The 17,084-nt window shown below is 37.2% G+C and overlaps 1 protein-coding gene across 3 annotated transcripts in view; it reads left to right on the top strand.

Annotated features, from left to right (window-relative positions):
- LOC148851505 (spatacsin carboxy-terminus protein) overlaps window positions 1-17,084 on the top strand; it is a 48,253-nt gene that overhangs the window by 21,444 nt on the left and 9,725 nt on the right. For all 3 annotated transcript variants that reach the window (XM_088947062.1, XM_088947061.1, XM_088947063.1), the window contains 6 exons: window positions 8,968-9,168; window positions 11,528-12,091; window positions 12,178-12,237; window positions 12,737-13,071; window positions 13,197-13,629; window positions 15,091-15,558. In XM_088947062.1, the coding sequence (XP_088803188.1) occupies window positions 8,968-9,168; window positions 11,528-12,091; window positions 12,178-12,237; window positions 12,737-13,071; window positions 13,197-13,629; window positions 15,091-15,558 (2,061 nt within the window). The remainder of the gene's footprint in view (window positions 1-8,967; window positions 9,169-11,527; window positions 12,092-12,177; window positions 12,238-12,736; window positions 13,072-13,196; window positions 13,630-15,090; window positions 15,559-17,084) is intronic.

Here is a 17,084-nt window from a genome sequence, read left to right as displayed (position 1 = left end):
GAGCCATCACTTCTGCTCTCAGTGAGTCTCCCACCCCTTTTGGCCCAGAAAACATAGCAACAATTCTCCCATCTCCATCTCTGAGTACTACCCTTATACCTGAAGGCCCTGGGTTACCTCTAGAGCTCCCATCAAAGTTCAACTTATTCTTTGTTGTGTTGGAGGGGACCACATTTCCTGCACAATAGGTTTTATAGATGTTGTAGCTGCCACCACTCCCCAATTCCTAAATATGTCCTCAGCTGAAAAATCTTTAAACAAATCTAGAGTTGTCAACCAATGAATAGTCATAATGGTTATTCTTTCTATAGTTGCCTCGGATTTCTCCTCCTTCAAAGATCCTGATATTTCTTTCTTCCTAGACTGACCAGAGTATAGCTGCTCTTGTGGCTCTCTCCACATAAATCTACCACGCCTCTTCGATTGCCTGAAAAAGCTTGGGTCAAAAAGGCTTGTCACATCCGGGGGAGGTGTCCACCTGCAAACAAAGAGAGAAGAGAACCAGGACCAAATAAAGTGCACAAAAGGACAAAATATTAATAGGCGCGTGATCGTCTCACCAGAACCCAAGCAGAGGCTACAAACATGGGGTGAAAGGCAGAAATTTGGCCTTTTTCTTTGCAACACATCCAAAGTATTGATTTTTTTGAAGAACCACCTCCCAACAAAAAGCCTGAAGTTTTGGGGATACAGGGCTACACCATACCTCCTTTGATGGAAAGTTCCTTGCAAGGTTATTTGATTGAATGAGGACATTAAAGAAAGAGGAACAAATGAAAACACCAGACGGGGAAGGTTTCCAAATTCTACTATCCACACAAGACTGATCTAGAAAGGTCGACCCTAAAAGGGAAACTAGTTCATCCACCATTTCCATTTGTCTCCCTTAGACCTCTTCTTAATCCCAAGTCCCAGGAATTATCAATAAAAACCGAAGGGATCACTTTTCTTTATTTTCTGACAGTGAATAAATAGTAGGGAACCTATCCTTAAGGGGACTCCCTCCAACCCAAACATCTTCCCAGAACAACACTTCGTTTCCTGCACAGGGATCAAGTTTAAAGTAAGGAAGGATGGAAGGCAAAATACCATGAGTAGCTTTCCAGGGAGAACATCGAGAAGCCCTAGGATCAACTCCCGCATCCCAACCATTGTCTGCCAATCCATGTATGCTACCAATCACTCTGTGCCATAGTCTATCCTGTTCCAATGACCACTTCCATAACCATTCCCCAATAATATTGTGTTTCTCATCCTAACATTTCCTATCCCTAGGCCTCGTCCATCTCTACTTCTAGAAACTACCTCCCACTTCACTAGGCGATCCTTAGAGACTACTGGTTCCCAAAGGAAGTCCCTCATAATATTCTCTAACTTGTTTGCCCTTTGACTGGTATCCAAAAGGTAGATAGGAAATACACAAGTAAGCTAGCCAATGTTGACTTAATTTCATTATTTTCAAAAATACTACTACTACAATAAGTATTTAATAGAGCAATTTCATATCAATTAGCAACTAAAGAAGGTTATTGACTTTATATGATAAATATTCAAGATGGAAAGTAAAATAGAAAAAACAAGGATAGAGTTTCTGTTTTATTTAATTAGAGAGAGAAGGAATAGGAAAAAAAACTTTATAATTCTATTATTTCTTTCCACTTTCTTTCTTTTTCTCTCCTCAAAACTGTTTGACCTTTTAAATTTCAGTAGTAAAACATTAAAACAAAGTATAATTGATAAATATAGCATATAATAAAATCTTTTAACACATACATTAATAAGATACAACAATATAAATGATATTATAAAAGGTGCCTGCCTTGTCATTTTTGTCGCCTAGGTGGGCGCTTAGTCACCTAGGCGGGCACCTAGTCGCCTAGAAAGGCGCCTAGTTGCTAAAAGTTAAGGTGTTTGGGCAAGATGCCCAGCCAAGGGTGCCTAGTCGCCTAGGCGTTGAACAAGAAACCAAAGAATCTGAATGTGGTAAGGTGTAGGGAAAAAAAAAGGATGTAATCTACTTGATGTCTTTGCATGTTCAACATCTATTCAGGATACAAAGACCTAAGCTTTTTTATAGAAAACATGTAAAGTATGGAATATCATTGAAAACTGAGAGAAAAACAAAATGCAGAATCCTTGGATACTAGAGGACAATACACTCAGAATTTACAAAAAAGAACACGATCCAAATTCGGGGTAGTAACACTTAGCTCCCTGGACTTTCATTTGCATCATATGGCTATGAGCTACCATGTACTTTCAGATTCGAACCATAATTTTCAAGGCAGCAAGTGAGGCTAGGCAATAGGGGGGCATCTTGTTGCCTAGGTTCCATAGCAAGAAACAACTGTCTTTCACTATTAATTGTCTACAATCTTTATAAAAAATGTATAAACTTGATTTAAACATAGAAAACCAACATATTCATGAAAAAACTGGAAGAAAGAAAAGAAATTTCAGAAAATAGAGGGACTGAGCCTTTATTTTTGTCCTAGGAAAAGAAGAAAAGAAAAAAAAGATGAAAGGAAGAAGAGGAAAATAAATAGTGGTGTGTCTAGACAGCTTCATTGAACTTGTATCCCATGACTTCTCAAATAGGATAGAAAGTCTCCATCAGTGTATTTTCCCCCTAAATCTGAGTGGAGGATACGTATATGAGACTGAAACCGAACTCGTATCATAGTATTAAAAATCTGAAATGCAGGATATACTTCTGATTTATGTCTCAGAAAGTAAATCCATGTGTACCTGGTGCAATCATCAATGAACAAATTAAAGTACTTGTATCCAAGCCAAGAAATAATAGTTGAGGTCCAAACATCACTCTGTGTAATTTCAAATGATGAGGTGGCATGTTCAGATGTGTGAGGAAAGGGTAGAGTGTGCCTCTTACTCAAACAACAAGAAACACATGAGGTATCAAATGTATGTAAAGATGAAATTTTATTCTTAGTAGAACTAGAGTCAGACAAAAATTTTAATTTTTCAAAATGTGGATATCCCAAACATTTATGCCATAATTGTTTTCCGAACAAAAGATCTAGAAGAGGATGAACTAAAATATGCCGATGATGTTGGTGCTTGAGAATTCTTGAACTCCAATGCAAATAAACGGCCTAGCCTACGCCACTTCCCTTTCACCTTCCAAGTGTACCAATCCTGAATCAAGCAACCATCATGAGAAAATGTTAGTGTGTATCTTTCATAAACAAGTTGGCCAATAGAAATCGGATTAGTAGTGAAGTTAAGAACAAAAAAGGTTTTGGTAAGAGGAAAGGATGCAGTAGATGGCAGCTCAAGGGACAAGTCATTACTACCAATCATATTCAGTTCCGAAGTCGATGATCCAAACATGAGATTGAGAGGAACAATAACCAGAAAACTCACCAAACAAGCCGATAGTAGAAAAGGCAGAGGAAATAGCAGAGGATACCAATTGCCAAATTTTCTCTACGTGGTTGGTTCTTCTTCTAAACACTGTTAGATGGCCTAATTAGACAGTCTGGAATGATGTGACCATGCTACTTACAATAAGTGCAAACATTCTTTTTCTTGCAGTGAGAAGCAATGTGACCAAATCCCTTTTTTTTATGAATGATAATAAATTTATTAATTCAGAAGCAGATTTAGAGTGAGTTCATACAACATCCCAGGGAGAGGCATGAGCTGCAGCCCCTCCTTGAATCTTACAAGTAAACTAGGAAAGAAAAGCAAGAATCACAACCGAGCCCAAAACAATTCTTCCCTATTTACCCCATAGCTAACACATTTGACAAATTATTTGCTGATCTCCCCACCCACTGTACAGTGACCAACATATTCCTTGTCAACCAACTAAATTTCTTCATTTCATTCTTGTAATGCCACATAGCCTCTTCAGGAAATTTCAACCAACCCACCACCACTTTGGAATCCCCCTCGATTGTTAGGTGTTATACCCCTAGCTGGTTTGCAAATTGCACCCTTTGTATAACAGCTAAAAGTTCTGCCCTGATGGAGTCCCCAATTCCCAAGGGACCTGAGTAGAGCAACAAAATCTCTCCCTTCTCGTTTCTCAAAGCACCCCCATTCCGAATAATCCTGGATTACCCATGCTACTTCCATCAAAGTTCAACTTCAGTGAGCCTTCGGATGGAGGAGACCAGCTTGTAATTGATTTGTCCTTTAGGGATGAACACCTCGCTACTGCTGACCAATTTCTCCAAAGGTCATTAAAGGAGAATTGATGAAAGATTTCCAAGGTCTTCAGCCAAGGTATTGCCCTATTTAACACAGTCTTTCAATTTTTGACTACTCCTTTCCTTTTCTTGAAAAATTATAATATTCCTTTCTTCCCAAAGAGTCCAAATCAAGGCAGCACGAGCACATCTCCACATAATTCTTCCTATTTTTGTAGGCCAATAAAAGGTAGAATGGTTGAAGAGCATGTGAACTTCTGTTGGTAGACTCCAACTACTCCCAAACAACCAAAGTAGCCAAGCCCAAAGGTCTGTAGAAAAGGGACAAGATATTAATAGGTGGTAAAAATCCTCACTGTGAGCTCTACAGAGGATACACCAATTAGGAGAAGTACAGAGGAAAGGTCTTCTCTTTTGTAGGTTATCTAGAGTGTTTACTTTCTCATGGAATACTTCCCAACAAAATGCCATAATTTTTTGGGGAACTGGCCTGCACCAAATTTCTTTTGACAGAAAGGGTTGGTGAGTAGAAAGTTGAGAGATGGACTTGAAGAAAGAAGCACAAGTGAAGGTTCCATTGGGTCTAGGAGTCCATACCCTCTTATCTGGCTTGGAGGGATCCAAACAAACCTGATTAAGACAACCAAGAAAGACAGAAAGAGATTCAATTTCATCATCCCTAAGTCCTCTACGAAACCCAAAATCCTGACGAAATCCCTTGCACTCGTAACATTGTGTTTTGGAGAAGTCTTTGGCACCAGATTTCTTGATTCCTTGAACAACAAGAGCTGTATCAGCCCTAAAATATATAGGAGTCTAGTCTTCTCCCTCAACAGTTCATCCATCACTGAATCCAACTGGAAGAGTTCCTCTACTCAAAATATAGGACCTAGTTATCTCATGTTCAGGTCTAAGTCTCATGAGGAATTGATTCACTTTCGTCTTCTCAAAGTGCTGCTGGAGAGATACTTGACACATTCTGCAGGGTCCGAAGGGTCTATATGGACAAGCTCGTATTCTGCCCACAAGTAAAGGAAATCAGCATAATATTCATGAATCTTCTTATCTCCCAGGCAATAGGCAAAAATCTCAGATTCAATTTTATACTGTCTAGACATGTTGGATTGATGGTACACGGTCCACCTTCTTTAAGTATGCATACATCTCATAAGCAGTACACTTTCTTCTCATTGGTACTGCAATATGAGATAAAATTGAGCTGAGTATCCAAGAAACTATTTTCCCATTATCCAACTTCCATTCATGTATCCTTCCAGACCTTTTCCTTTAACAAATAAGTCAAAATGGAACTTCCACATGCTGTAGTTAGTTCCATCAAACTTTACAGGAATGATATCAGCCTTCTCAGACATTCCGAATCACAACCACAGTCCAAGACAGGTTAACAATGCTAAAAGAGGGAAGAACCAGAGATTAACCACCTAACTTAAATCAGTAACAGTTCAAAAGCAACACTGAAGTTATACTTCACCAAGTAAAATGAGATTATACTGCAGAAATCTCAGAACAATAGGTTTATATCGATGTCAGTCCTAAAAATGAAAGTTTCAGGACTGTCGATTACAAGGTGGGATCAAAACCCTACCAAAACCAAACCAGTCTTCAAAACAGATTAATAACCAGTTAAAGGAAGCCTGGGTGACACCAACCTTAGAGTCTTAGGCTGATTGAATCAGCCAATTTAGAGAAAACAAGAAAAAGATGGCCTGCTGGGTATCTTTTCCAGAAAATATCTATCAGCTTTGGTTGATCAAAAGTTCAAAACAACCTTCATATAATCTTCAAACAGAACTCAATGGTAATCAAAATACTTCTCAAACAACCCTCTAATCATTCAAGAAATAGATCGAATCAGCAGCTGGTAGACATGACCTGCTCTGATACCATGTCAATCTTCCAGTTTGTGAGAGAACACCAGGGGTGTCTAATATGATAATCGACCCCCACCCTCAATGAGTTATATATATACACACACACACAATTACAAAGAGCCCTTGAAGGGCTAAAAGATAAAATACAAAGAATTACAAAAGAACCCTAAAAGGGCTGAAAGATAAAAGGAAGAAATAAAGAAAATAAGACTAGTACAACAGGGACCATAGTACTATTCATAAAAAAAGGGACCATAGTACTACAGTACATCAAGTATCTCCACAACTATTGGTCGATATGGGCCAATATGTTGTGGAATTTTGATCCTTGGATCAAAGGCATAATTGCGAAATGAGGCCATGGAGCAAGCTTGTGAGGTGAGATTGTGAAGACAAGGCCAGGCATTACAGTGTATCACAAGATTGTTACGTGACACGCTATTGAAGGATCGTGCTTCAATGAAAGATAGGGGAATAATTGGTGTATGAGAGACAATTGCGCTGGGATTTGATGATACCAAGTCAATATTCCATTGCATCACTATTGCTTATGCGATGGTTACATATGTAACCTTATGGTGGGTCACTCATCGTAGGTAGTGCAATGTCTAATTCCATATACTTACAAGGGGGTTTAGGAATTGATAACCTATTAACTCAAAACAAGGCACCACTAGGGAAATGCTTGTGGAGGTTTCCCCTAGAGGGAGACAAGTTGTGGCACTAAGTGGCCGTAAGCATTCATGGCTATCTGTTGGACAGTTTGGTAAGAAAGGAATCGTAGGATTTTTTTTTCTTTTTTTTTTGAAAAGGAGAGAAGTAGAGGAACACTTGTTGATGTCATTACTGCTAGAATGGTCCATTGGGTGAAGTCTATAGATTCTGTGAGGATATCTCTACAGTGGCTGTGCTTAGTAATTCGAAGAAAGTAGCTAATTCCTGCCCCTTTTAAACCTGTAGTCGATCCAATTGGACTCCACCAGATAGTGGGTTCACTAAGTTGAACTTTGATGGAGGTAGTGAAGGAAACCCCGGTCCTTCAGACATTGGAGGAGTACTCAGAGATGAGGAAGAAAAAGTGGCCTTATTTTCAGTTTCAATTGGTGTAGGTGATTCACTAAGAATTGAGGTCCTGGCTGTTTTGGAAGGTATACAAAGGGCAATGGAGCCGAATATTAGAAAATTGATTATTGAAGGTGACTCAAAGCTGGTTAGAAAAGGAGGAAATTGGGCTTTGGGGTTTTGTTGATGAAAGAAGGAGATTTAAGTGGTTGATCGAGGGTATGGAAGTAAGACTGCAGTGGGTGAAAAGAAGTGCTAATTCCTTTGCAGATGCACTTGCCCAACAAGGGTGGGGAGGGTTCAATTGTTTTGGACTTTATTGTAATCTTGTATATTTGATGTGGGAAAGGTTAAGAGAGCTTACATCTCCCCTTGCTATCTTATAATTGTATCTAGATGTGAATCAACCCCAAAAGAGGAAGGAATATTTTAATCTGAAAGTAGAAAAAAAAAAGAGAGAAGATAGCAGAAAAGAAGAGGAAGAAGAAGATGAGAGAAGAGGAAGGGAGAAGGAGAAGAGAGTTTGATCAGTTCTCTCTCCTTTCTCCTAATCACTTTTGTTAATCTTCACTTAATGATCATAATTACAAAGATGCCCTTAATGGGGTGGCCAGCTCATAACATAACATAAGAAAAGAATAAAAAGGATAGCACACCCATATGGATAAGGCACATTAACATCGACATAACAAAACAATAAAATAAAGGTACTAGGGCCCATTCGGCCCAGACTCTCTCTACATATCATTTATCTTGATTTTTAATAAATTGTTTCTGTTATTGATAAAAAAAATGGCTGGGATGCTGGTATGGCTGCAAGAGACAAGAGTTACCTTAGCTTCTCTCTGGAAAGCAATTCAAGGCAGTCTTACTATCTTTAATTTTATCAGGTACAATGTCTGGTCCAGTCATAATATTCTGTTTTGGGAGGATATGTGGGTGGGCAACTCTCCTTTGAAAGGCTTGTTCCCTTCTTCGTATGCCCTATCTCATATTATAATAAAGAGCCTGTGTCTAAAATTGTAACCCCCTTGGCTCATGATCTGGATTGGGATCTTGGCTTTCATAGGGTGTAAGAGATTTGGAAACCCTTCAACCACTCCCTGGTTATGTCAAAATTTCTAGAGGCCCATACTATCTTTTATGATCCATCCCACTATTACATGGGAGTCCCCATCCACTATCAAATTTCTATAATTTAGGAGCTTAGCCAATCTTATCCCTTGTTGGATCGCTATCAGTTCTGTCTTTGTTGAAACACCATGGCCGATGAGTTCAAAGAATAATGCAAAAATATGTAAACTTTATCACCTTACTGAATGTTTATCAATCTTTTTCTTTGAGTTCAAATTTCCATTTCACAGATATTAAGGAGCACCTAACTACAGCCATTCTTTTTGAAATCACTTTCATGCTATGTGAATGTAATAGTTCAGAGAAATGATTAGTCAACCGCCAGAAATCACAATAATAGTTTTCCTTTTATGGTTCATATATTGTGGCTATTTGCATTTCTTGGAGCTTGGTGCATTAATCTCTAAAACTGTATTTGCTCTTTCTGGGCTTCAATAAGTGCTTGAATTGACCTCCAGGCTTCTGACAGCATAGTTAAAGTAGCAATTACCAGGATCTGCATTTAAGTTAAGAACTTTCCTGTACTCAACTGTTCTTAGCATATTCCTTCTGCAGTTCTGCTATAGATTTATGTGTTATAGTTTGGAATGTATTAGCTTCATTTGAAAATTCAAGTCAGTAAAGGTTCACGGACTTAACCCACCATCCATCTTGGCTTGATAACATGCTTTGCTCATTTCATTGGGTTTGGTGTCTTACAGGAGACTGGATTTGGAGTTGAACACCACTTGCATCGAGGGCGTGCACTAGCAGCTTTCAACCATCTTCTTGGCATGCGAGTTCAAAAGTTGAAATCAACAAATATCCTGCTGGAACAATCTGGTGCCTCTGCAAATGTGCAATCAGATGTCCAAACACTTCTTGCTCCTTTGACTCATAATGAAGAATCTCTTCTTTCATCTGTATGGATAATTTCTTTGTGTATTTCTTGAACAGAATTTAATTGTTTAACTTTCAATTCATCTTACAGTTTGACTTAGTTTAAGGTGTTATTCACTAAATATGTAAGGTAGCTTAAATTATTAATAATAAAATCATCATTGATGCCTTATTCCAACTATATGGGATCGGCTACACAAATCCTGTTTTGCCAATGCATTCTATTTAAAGTCATATCCATTGTTAAATTATTAGTGCTTAAATCATTTCTTACTACTTCTACTCATGTTCTTTTTGGTCCACTCCAAGCTCTTTTAGCACCTTCAATGTGTAACAAATTACTTATTCTAATTGGTACAGTTGGCGGTCTTCTATGCACATGCCTAAACCATCCATAGGTTCCTATGGATAACTTCATTCATAATCCTATCCTTTCTAGTTTTTCCACTCATCCATCTTAGCATTCGCATTTCTGCCACATTCATTTTTTGGACATGTTCCTTGGTTGCCCAATACTTTGTTCCATACAACATATCTGGCCTGACAATTGTTTTATAGAATTTTCCTTTTAATCTAAGTGGTACTTGTCTATCACATAAAAGTCCAGATGCACCCCTCCATTTTGCCCATCCTGCTCTAATTCTTTCGGTGACATCTTCCTCAATCTCTCCCTTGTTATGAATTATTGAACCAAGGTACTGGAAATGGTCACGTTGAGTTATCTCTTGGTCTCCAATCCTAAGTCTATCTTGATTTACACTCCTATTATTACTAAATTTATGTCATATACTCCGTTTTTGTCCTACTTATTTTAAAGTCTCTTGTTTCTAAGGCATTTTTAGTAATAGAATAAAAAGAAAATCTTATTAGGGGAGCAAAAAATAAAATGAAGGTGTGTTGAGGTTCCACACAACAAACAATACAACCAGAAACAGAATAAAAGGAAGACATTCATAAGTTATTCATCCATTACAATATCAAGGGTATTAAAAATCTCCAATGTGAAAGTGTCTTCCAAATTCCAATGTCTTTGAATTCTACATGAACCATAAAAAATAAAGGATTTGAGAATTGATATCAATATAAAATTCTCTGTTGTTTTTTCCTTGTCAAAAATCCTTCTATTCCTTTCCTGCTAGATGCTCCCACAAACAGCAGATGGTAATGGTATTGAGAATCAACCTCGCTTTCTTGTTTCCAGCAAGCAAAAGCCATAATGAAAAGATCTCATAGGGGTCAACGGATCTGAACACTGGCTTGCAGAACAATGTAAAGAAATATGTTGTTTAGGTTCTGATTGTTTGCAGTGCAAATCTGAACTGAATGCAAATTTTGCACCGGGTTCAGTTCTGCATCTTTTTTGTTTGTGAAGATGATTTGCACTCCTACCCAATGCAAAATTTGCACCTTCCTCCTATCTTAATTCTTTCTCATATAAAGTGGGGACTACATCCTTTTGCTTATCTTAATCCTCCTAAACAGATAATCTTCCTGCTGCCTCCATTCTCTCTCTCATACAAGTATGGACCACATCATTTGATTTCCTTTTTTTTCTCACAAACATTCAAGATAGGGTCAAATCTGAAGCAAAAGTAAAGAAGATTTTAAACAGACCATTTGCACTATCATGCATTTATGCTTTATGCTAATGCAAATGAAATTCACAGTGCAAACAAATGGAGTCTTAGCTACATTTTTTACTATTTCTAATGAACTTTAAATTAATGGTGTTTTGCAAAAGATTGATGAACATTTTTTGTATTTTCAATTATTGCAACAACTCATTTTTTCATAAGTATGTACATTACATTGTTGAAGTGTTACATTAATTTGGACATATTTTAAGTATTTATGATTTTTTTTTTAATTTTTTCAACCAATGACAAGATCAAAGAATTACTAGTAAGAGAAGAAAAAGTTATGATAATATGATATGGTGACAATCAGAAAAAGAAAGAAATCAAAACATGGAACAAGCCAACTATCTAGGGTGACCATGGAGCCCCTCAAATATACCCAATCTACAAAGGAAGGTCCAAGTCCCAACACATCTCCTCCCTCCAAATGCTTCCCGTAGCTTATGAGTCAACTAATAATGGATAGACTTCTGTATCTGTTGAAAGGATATATTCCTTGAGGAAGCTAAAGATCATGCTTACTTGACACATGCGAGAATGCTGTGGTCTCTTTCCATCACATTTTATCCAGCTAATTACCAAGTAGACCTTAGTATTATAATAATTCTGTTGTTGGTATATAATTACATATATTAGCTAATATCATTTGTTTAATGCCAATATTATCTGAATATTTCTTACAAAATATTATCTAAATATTTCAGTTAGCACTGTCTTGTAACATGTGGTGTGCATTCATTTTCAGGTTGTTCCACTTGCTATTGTGCACTTTGAGGACTCCATGTTGGTTGCTTCATGTGCTTTCCTCCTGGAGCTTTGTGGCTTATCTGCCAGCATGCTTCGTGTTGATGTTGCTGCCTTGAGACGTATTTCTTCTTTTTACATGTCCAGTGAGTATAATGAACATTCTAAGCATCTCTCACCAAAGGGTACTGCATTTCATGCGGTAAACCATGAGGGTGCTATTACAATTTCTCTTGCCCAAGCACTAGCAGATGATTATTTGCATCATTATAATGATAGTGTTATTAAGCCAAAAGAAACTTCTAATAGAGATTCCAGCAGTAAACAACCTTCACGAGCTCTCATGGCTGTCCTACTGCAATTGGAAAAGGCAAGTCTTCCTTTGATGGTTGAGGGGAGGACCTGTGGATCATGGTTGCTAAATGGCACAGGTGATGGAGCTGAGTTCAGGTCACAACAAAAGGCTGCAAGTCAGCACTGGAATTTAGTTACAGATTTTTGCAAAATGCATCAGATCCCCCTGAGCACAAAATACCTTGCTGTACTAGCAAAAGACAATGATTGGGTACTATTATTCTTCTACCTCTGTTCTGTAATGTAGTTTTACTATTATCTAGGACCAAATGATCATTGTTTTTTCCCTTTTGTTAGGTTGGTTTTCTTGCAGAAGCCCAGGTTGGAGGATATCCATTTGATGCCATCATCCAAGTTGTAAGTTTTTATTTCCTAGTTAATTGGATGGCATGGACTTTTTTGATGGATAACTAAGAAACTTTTTTTACTTTGTTGAAAAAATAAACTATATACAAAATGATGAATGCTTTTTTTTTTTATCAGCAAAAGAATTTCATTAAATTTAATTCAGAAACTTGGTACAAAATAATGAGTGATTTCCTCAAATCTATGGAGTAGCAACCCCTTTTTAATTTCACCCTTTTATGTTGTTCCCTAATACATCTGATCGCTAATTTATCCCTTGCTAAATAATTGCTAATGCCATTTTCTGATCTCTGTGTCCAAGTAAATTCTGCATTCATCTCCCTTGCCAGCCTCCTTATCGCCCTCTGAAGACATTGATCTTTCTTAACTTTATATCTTATTTATGAAACAATTCACTATTACACCATTTCCTATCAAAAAAATCAATATTACTTCTCTTAGCTTCTCTGAGTGCATTACCATTCCATTCTGATATTATTTCATGTTTCAGGCTTCTAAGGAGTTCAGTGACCCACGACTGAGGATCCACATTTTAACTGTTCTAAAGAGCATACAGTCAACAAGAAAAATGTCTAGCTCTTATTCAAATTTAGCTCCCATGGAAAAAAGCAATGAAATGCCTTTTTCAACTGATACCAACCTCCTGATCCCCTTGGAGCTTTTTAGGCTTCTTGCTGAGTGTGAGAAAGAGAAAAATCCTGGAAAGGCACTACTGATAAAAGCAAAAGATTTGCGCTGGTCTCTTTTGGCAATGATTGCATCATGCTTTGCAGATGTGTCTCCTCTGTCCTGCTTGACAGTTTGGCTAGAGATAACAGCAGCAAGGTTTGCTAAAGTGAAAGTTTATATTTTCTTCCTGTTGTTTTAATTGCAATTGGTGCTTTTATTTAAAAAAAATGAACTCCTAAGTATAATTCTGTGTGCATCTCAGTACCAAAATTTATTTACAGGGAGACATCATCAATCAAGGTTGATGACATAGCTTCCCAGATTGCCAATAATGTTGGAGCAGCTGTGGAAATGACCAATCTACTTCCTGTTGGTAGTAGAGCCCTTACATTTCGATATAACCGAAGAAATCCAAAAAGAAGGCGCCTGATGGAGCAGACATCAGGGGATCCCTCAATTACTACCTCTTCTAAAGTTTCTACTGATATCAATGTTATCAGAAATTCTGCCATTCAAGATATCAGTGCCGAGGAAGATAAAAGACAAGAAGCTGATGAGCAAAACATAATTTTAAGTGATTCTGATGAAGTGCATGTTTCTCTTTCCAAGATGGTTGCTGTGCTTTGTGAACAGCATCTGTTTCTTCCTTTGCTAAGGGCATTTGAAATGTTCCTCCCATCTTGTTCTCTTTTACCTTTCATCCGTGCCCTGCAGGTATATAAAAAAATCCTAACAACAGAACGTGTATGAATCTACTTTATTGAATTCATCCCTCTCCCCCCAACAAAAAGAAAATTAGGTAAGGAACTATGTAGTGCAAATAAGAGAAATTGGATAACTTAAATAGGCATTTACTGGAAGATCTTATTATCGTCAAAGTCAATATCCTTACAAATAAACTCTTATATTATGTTCCTTTCTACTTGAGGTGCTTTGAAATCATTCCTATCTTTAGCAGCCCAGCTATTGTATTATATTCCAACTTTCTGAGTCTAATTACATAGGCAATTCATCATGATACAATATAATTGTATGTACCAATGAAAAAAAAAATTCCTTTATACGGGAAATGCTAATTTATCAAACTCCAACTAGAACTTTAGTTATGATATTTTTGTTATTTTATACTTTACACCAGCGTAATTTGATACATTGAATGCATATAGTTGTACTGTTGTAGTTGATAAAATAGCAATGCTATTACTTTATCAGAGATTATTTTATTTTTCTAATTGTCCCTTTCCTATAACCTTTAAAAATTGACTAGGTTAAGCTGTCATAATGTTATATCATTTCCACTTAATAAATCTCAAACCTCCTCAAATTATACTACTTTCTTTACAATTAATCCTAGTTTAGTTTTGTTTATTGCATTTTAAAATTTTAGTTAGTTAATTTTAATTAAAAGTGTTATGTTTTTTTGCAATACAAACTAGGCTGATTTTATTTCAACAACATAATATTGAAACCAAATAACAAATACCATCAAATTAATACCTTTTGTAATTTTATGATTATTGAAAAGAGTATTTTATTATTAATTTAATTATTTAACTAAATATTTTAACAATAGGTTTTCTGAAAAGTCCAATTAGAGCTGTTGGTTCAATGGTTAGGATCAACAAACCGAGTTTATATTTTATTTTATTTTTTATTTTTGCAAAATGTAGTTAAGGGTGACTTTCATGCCTCATGATTATTCCAATAGATTCGGTGGCATCGCTGAAATTTGGAATATTTGCACATTACATGTACTTTTTTTTGCTTATATATCAAAATAGTTTAGAAATAGTGGGAAAATATGAAGAGAATTTTGAAGCCTTTTAATTCTAGGTGGTTTCCTTCCTCCTTTTGGAGAAATAAAAATTTCATTATGTTTCAAGAAATTGCAAGCTGAGTATAATGATGAATCATCCAATAATGTGTAAATGGAACCATGCCTTCCATGTAGATATTGTTATGTGTTGTTTTTAAATTCTGAGTAGAGAAAGTTTCATAATAACTCACTTTGGTTGACTTCCAAGCTGAGATTTGATTCCTGTCTGAATGATTCTTCAAAAAGAAAGGAGAAAAACAACGAGCTAGCAAGCAAGACCAAGAGAGAGTAATTTTAGGTTTTGACTCTTTTTCACTATGCAATTTTAGGTTTTGATTATTCTTCGCTGTTTATTTTAGGCATTTTCACAAATGCGACTAACAGAAGCTTCGGCACATTTAGCATCCTTTTCTGCCAGAATCAAGGAAGAAGCTCCTCATGTGCAAACAAGCATAGGAAGAGAAAAATTAATTGGAACATCATGGATAAGTTCAACTGCTGTGAAGGCTGCTGAGGCAATGCTTTCAACATCTCCATCAGCGTATGAAAAAAGGTGCTTACTACAACTTCTGGCTGCAACTGATTTTGGAGATGGAGGATCTGCTGCAACGTGTTTCCGTAGACTGTATTGGAAAATTAATTTGGCCGAACCTTCATTGCGGAAAGATGATGATTTATACCTAGGGAATGAAACTCTAGATGATGCTTCACTTTTGACAGCATTAGAAAAGAGTGGAAATTGGGAACAAGCACGCAACTGGGCCAGGCAGTTGGAGGCTAGTGGTGCACCTTGGAGATCTGTTGTTCACCATGTTACTGAAGCACAGGTGTTATTATTACCTTTAGATAATTTGTCTATTATGTGCAGTATTGGTCTTTTGAGGAAATTTTTGATACCCGGAGTCTTGTCTGCAAAAAATACAATTATTAAATCCTTATTGTTGAGTTGTGGGCCGATTTTATTTGTTTTTTTATTTACATAACTTAGGTTGTTGTTGGGCTTTAGGCCCATTAGTTTATATTTAAGTTAAGTGTGACTTTTCAGCTTCTTACAAGTAGCCGACTTACTGAGGGTATACTTGTACTTGTACACTCTTTATTTATGAGTATATAATCTAATGAAGGGGGCGGCCAGATCTATTTTTGGCTTCTTTCCCATTCTCTTCTATCTCTCTTCTCTTTCTTTCTAGCAGAAACTTTTTCCTCTCTTCTTTCTCTTCTACCTTTTACAGATTTTATATCAAAACAGATTATCAAAACTTTTCTACTTGGTATTAGAGCAAGTTTAAAGATATCTTGAGCTGCTCGATCATGCAGCCCTAGATCAGCCGATTGCATGATGAGGTAAAGGGCTGATCAAAGACTTTAGCTAAGCCCAGTTCTTGGATTTTTAGGTGGATTTGCAATCCCTTGTAGCTAGTCTAGGGTTTAACACCAAAATCGGGAAGAATTGGTGAAAGGGGGAGAGTCTTGATTTAGTAGGACTCTTCAGTTTTGACCTAGGAAGCGGCGCCCTTGTTTTCTAGGGTTCCTTGAGCTTTTCTAAAGGGGGCGGTTCAAGTCCCAGCTTTTTTGGAGGCCTTTGGAGGGAGTGGCAACCTTCTCTCTCTCTTCTCCTGCTCCCACGGAAAAAGGAATCTTTGGATTGAGGGGCTTGTAGGGTACCAGAAAGGTGTTTGAGTTTCTAAGGGAGATAAATACCTCTCTTTTCATCTCAAATTGATTTCCAAATCCTTTTTGGGAGTTATGGAGGGTTGTGGAGTTGAAAACAAACTTGGAAGTGAAATGAGACAAGAGGGAGGAGGTGGAGACCTCTTCGGGGTTGGGACCACCACTACAGTCAAGCCATATGGTACAAACTACTTAGAGTGGTCACAATCTACAAAGATGGCCATTGGTTCTCGTGGGAAATTGGGGTATATCACTGGTGAGGAAAAGAAACCTAAAATTAACTACTCCCGATGGGTACAAGAGAACTACATGTGATGACTTGGTTGTGCAATTCCATGCTACCCCATACAAGTAAAAACTTTTTATGGGCTAGCACAGCTAAGGAGATTTGGGATGGAGTTGCAGAAACCTATTTACAACTACAGAATGTTGCTAGAGCTTACCAGTTGAGAAACCAGGTGATTGCTACCAGGCAGGGAGATAAATCTGTTGTTATTTATTTTTCTGCCTTCAAATCCATATGGCAGGAGATAGATCATTTGGGGACTGTGATTTGGGAAAGTAGCAAGGTTGCAGCAATTTATTAGAAGCTGATAGAGAAGAATAGGGCTTTTGAGTTTCTAGCCGAACTTAACCTTGAGTATGACATTGTACTGTAGCATATTCTTTCCAGAGACGGTGC

The sequence above is a fragment of the Nelumbo lutea genome, chromosome 5, assembly GCF_056320005.1.
Source record: "Nelumbo lutea isolate HS-2025 chromosome 5, American lotus-T2T, whole genome shotgun sequence".
In the NCBI taxonomy this organism is placed as follows: domain Eukaryota; kingdom Viridiplantae; phylum Streptophyta; class Magnoliopsida; order Proteales; family Nelumbonaceae; genus Nelumbo; species Nelumbo lutea.
Note: the sequence above shows the minus strand (reverse complement) of the source record. Positions and strands in the feature narration are given on the sequence as shown.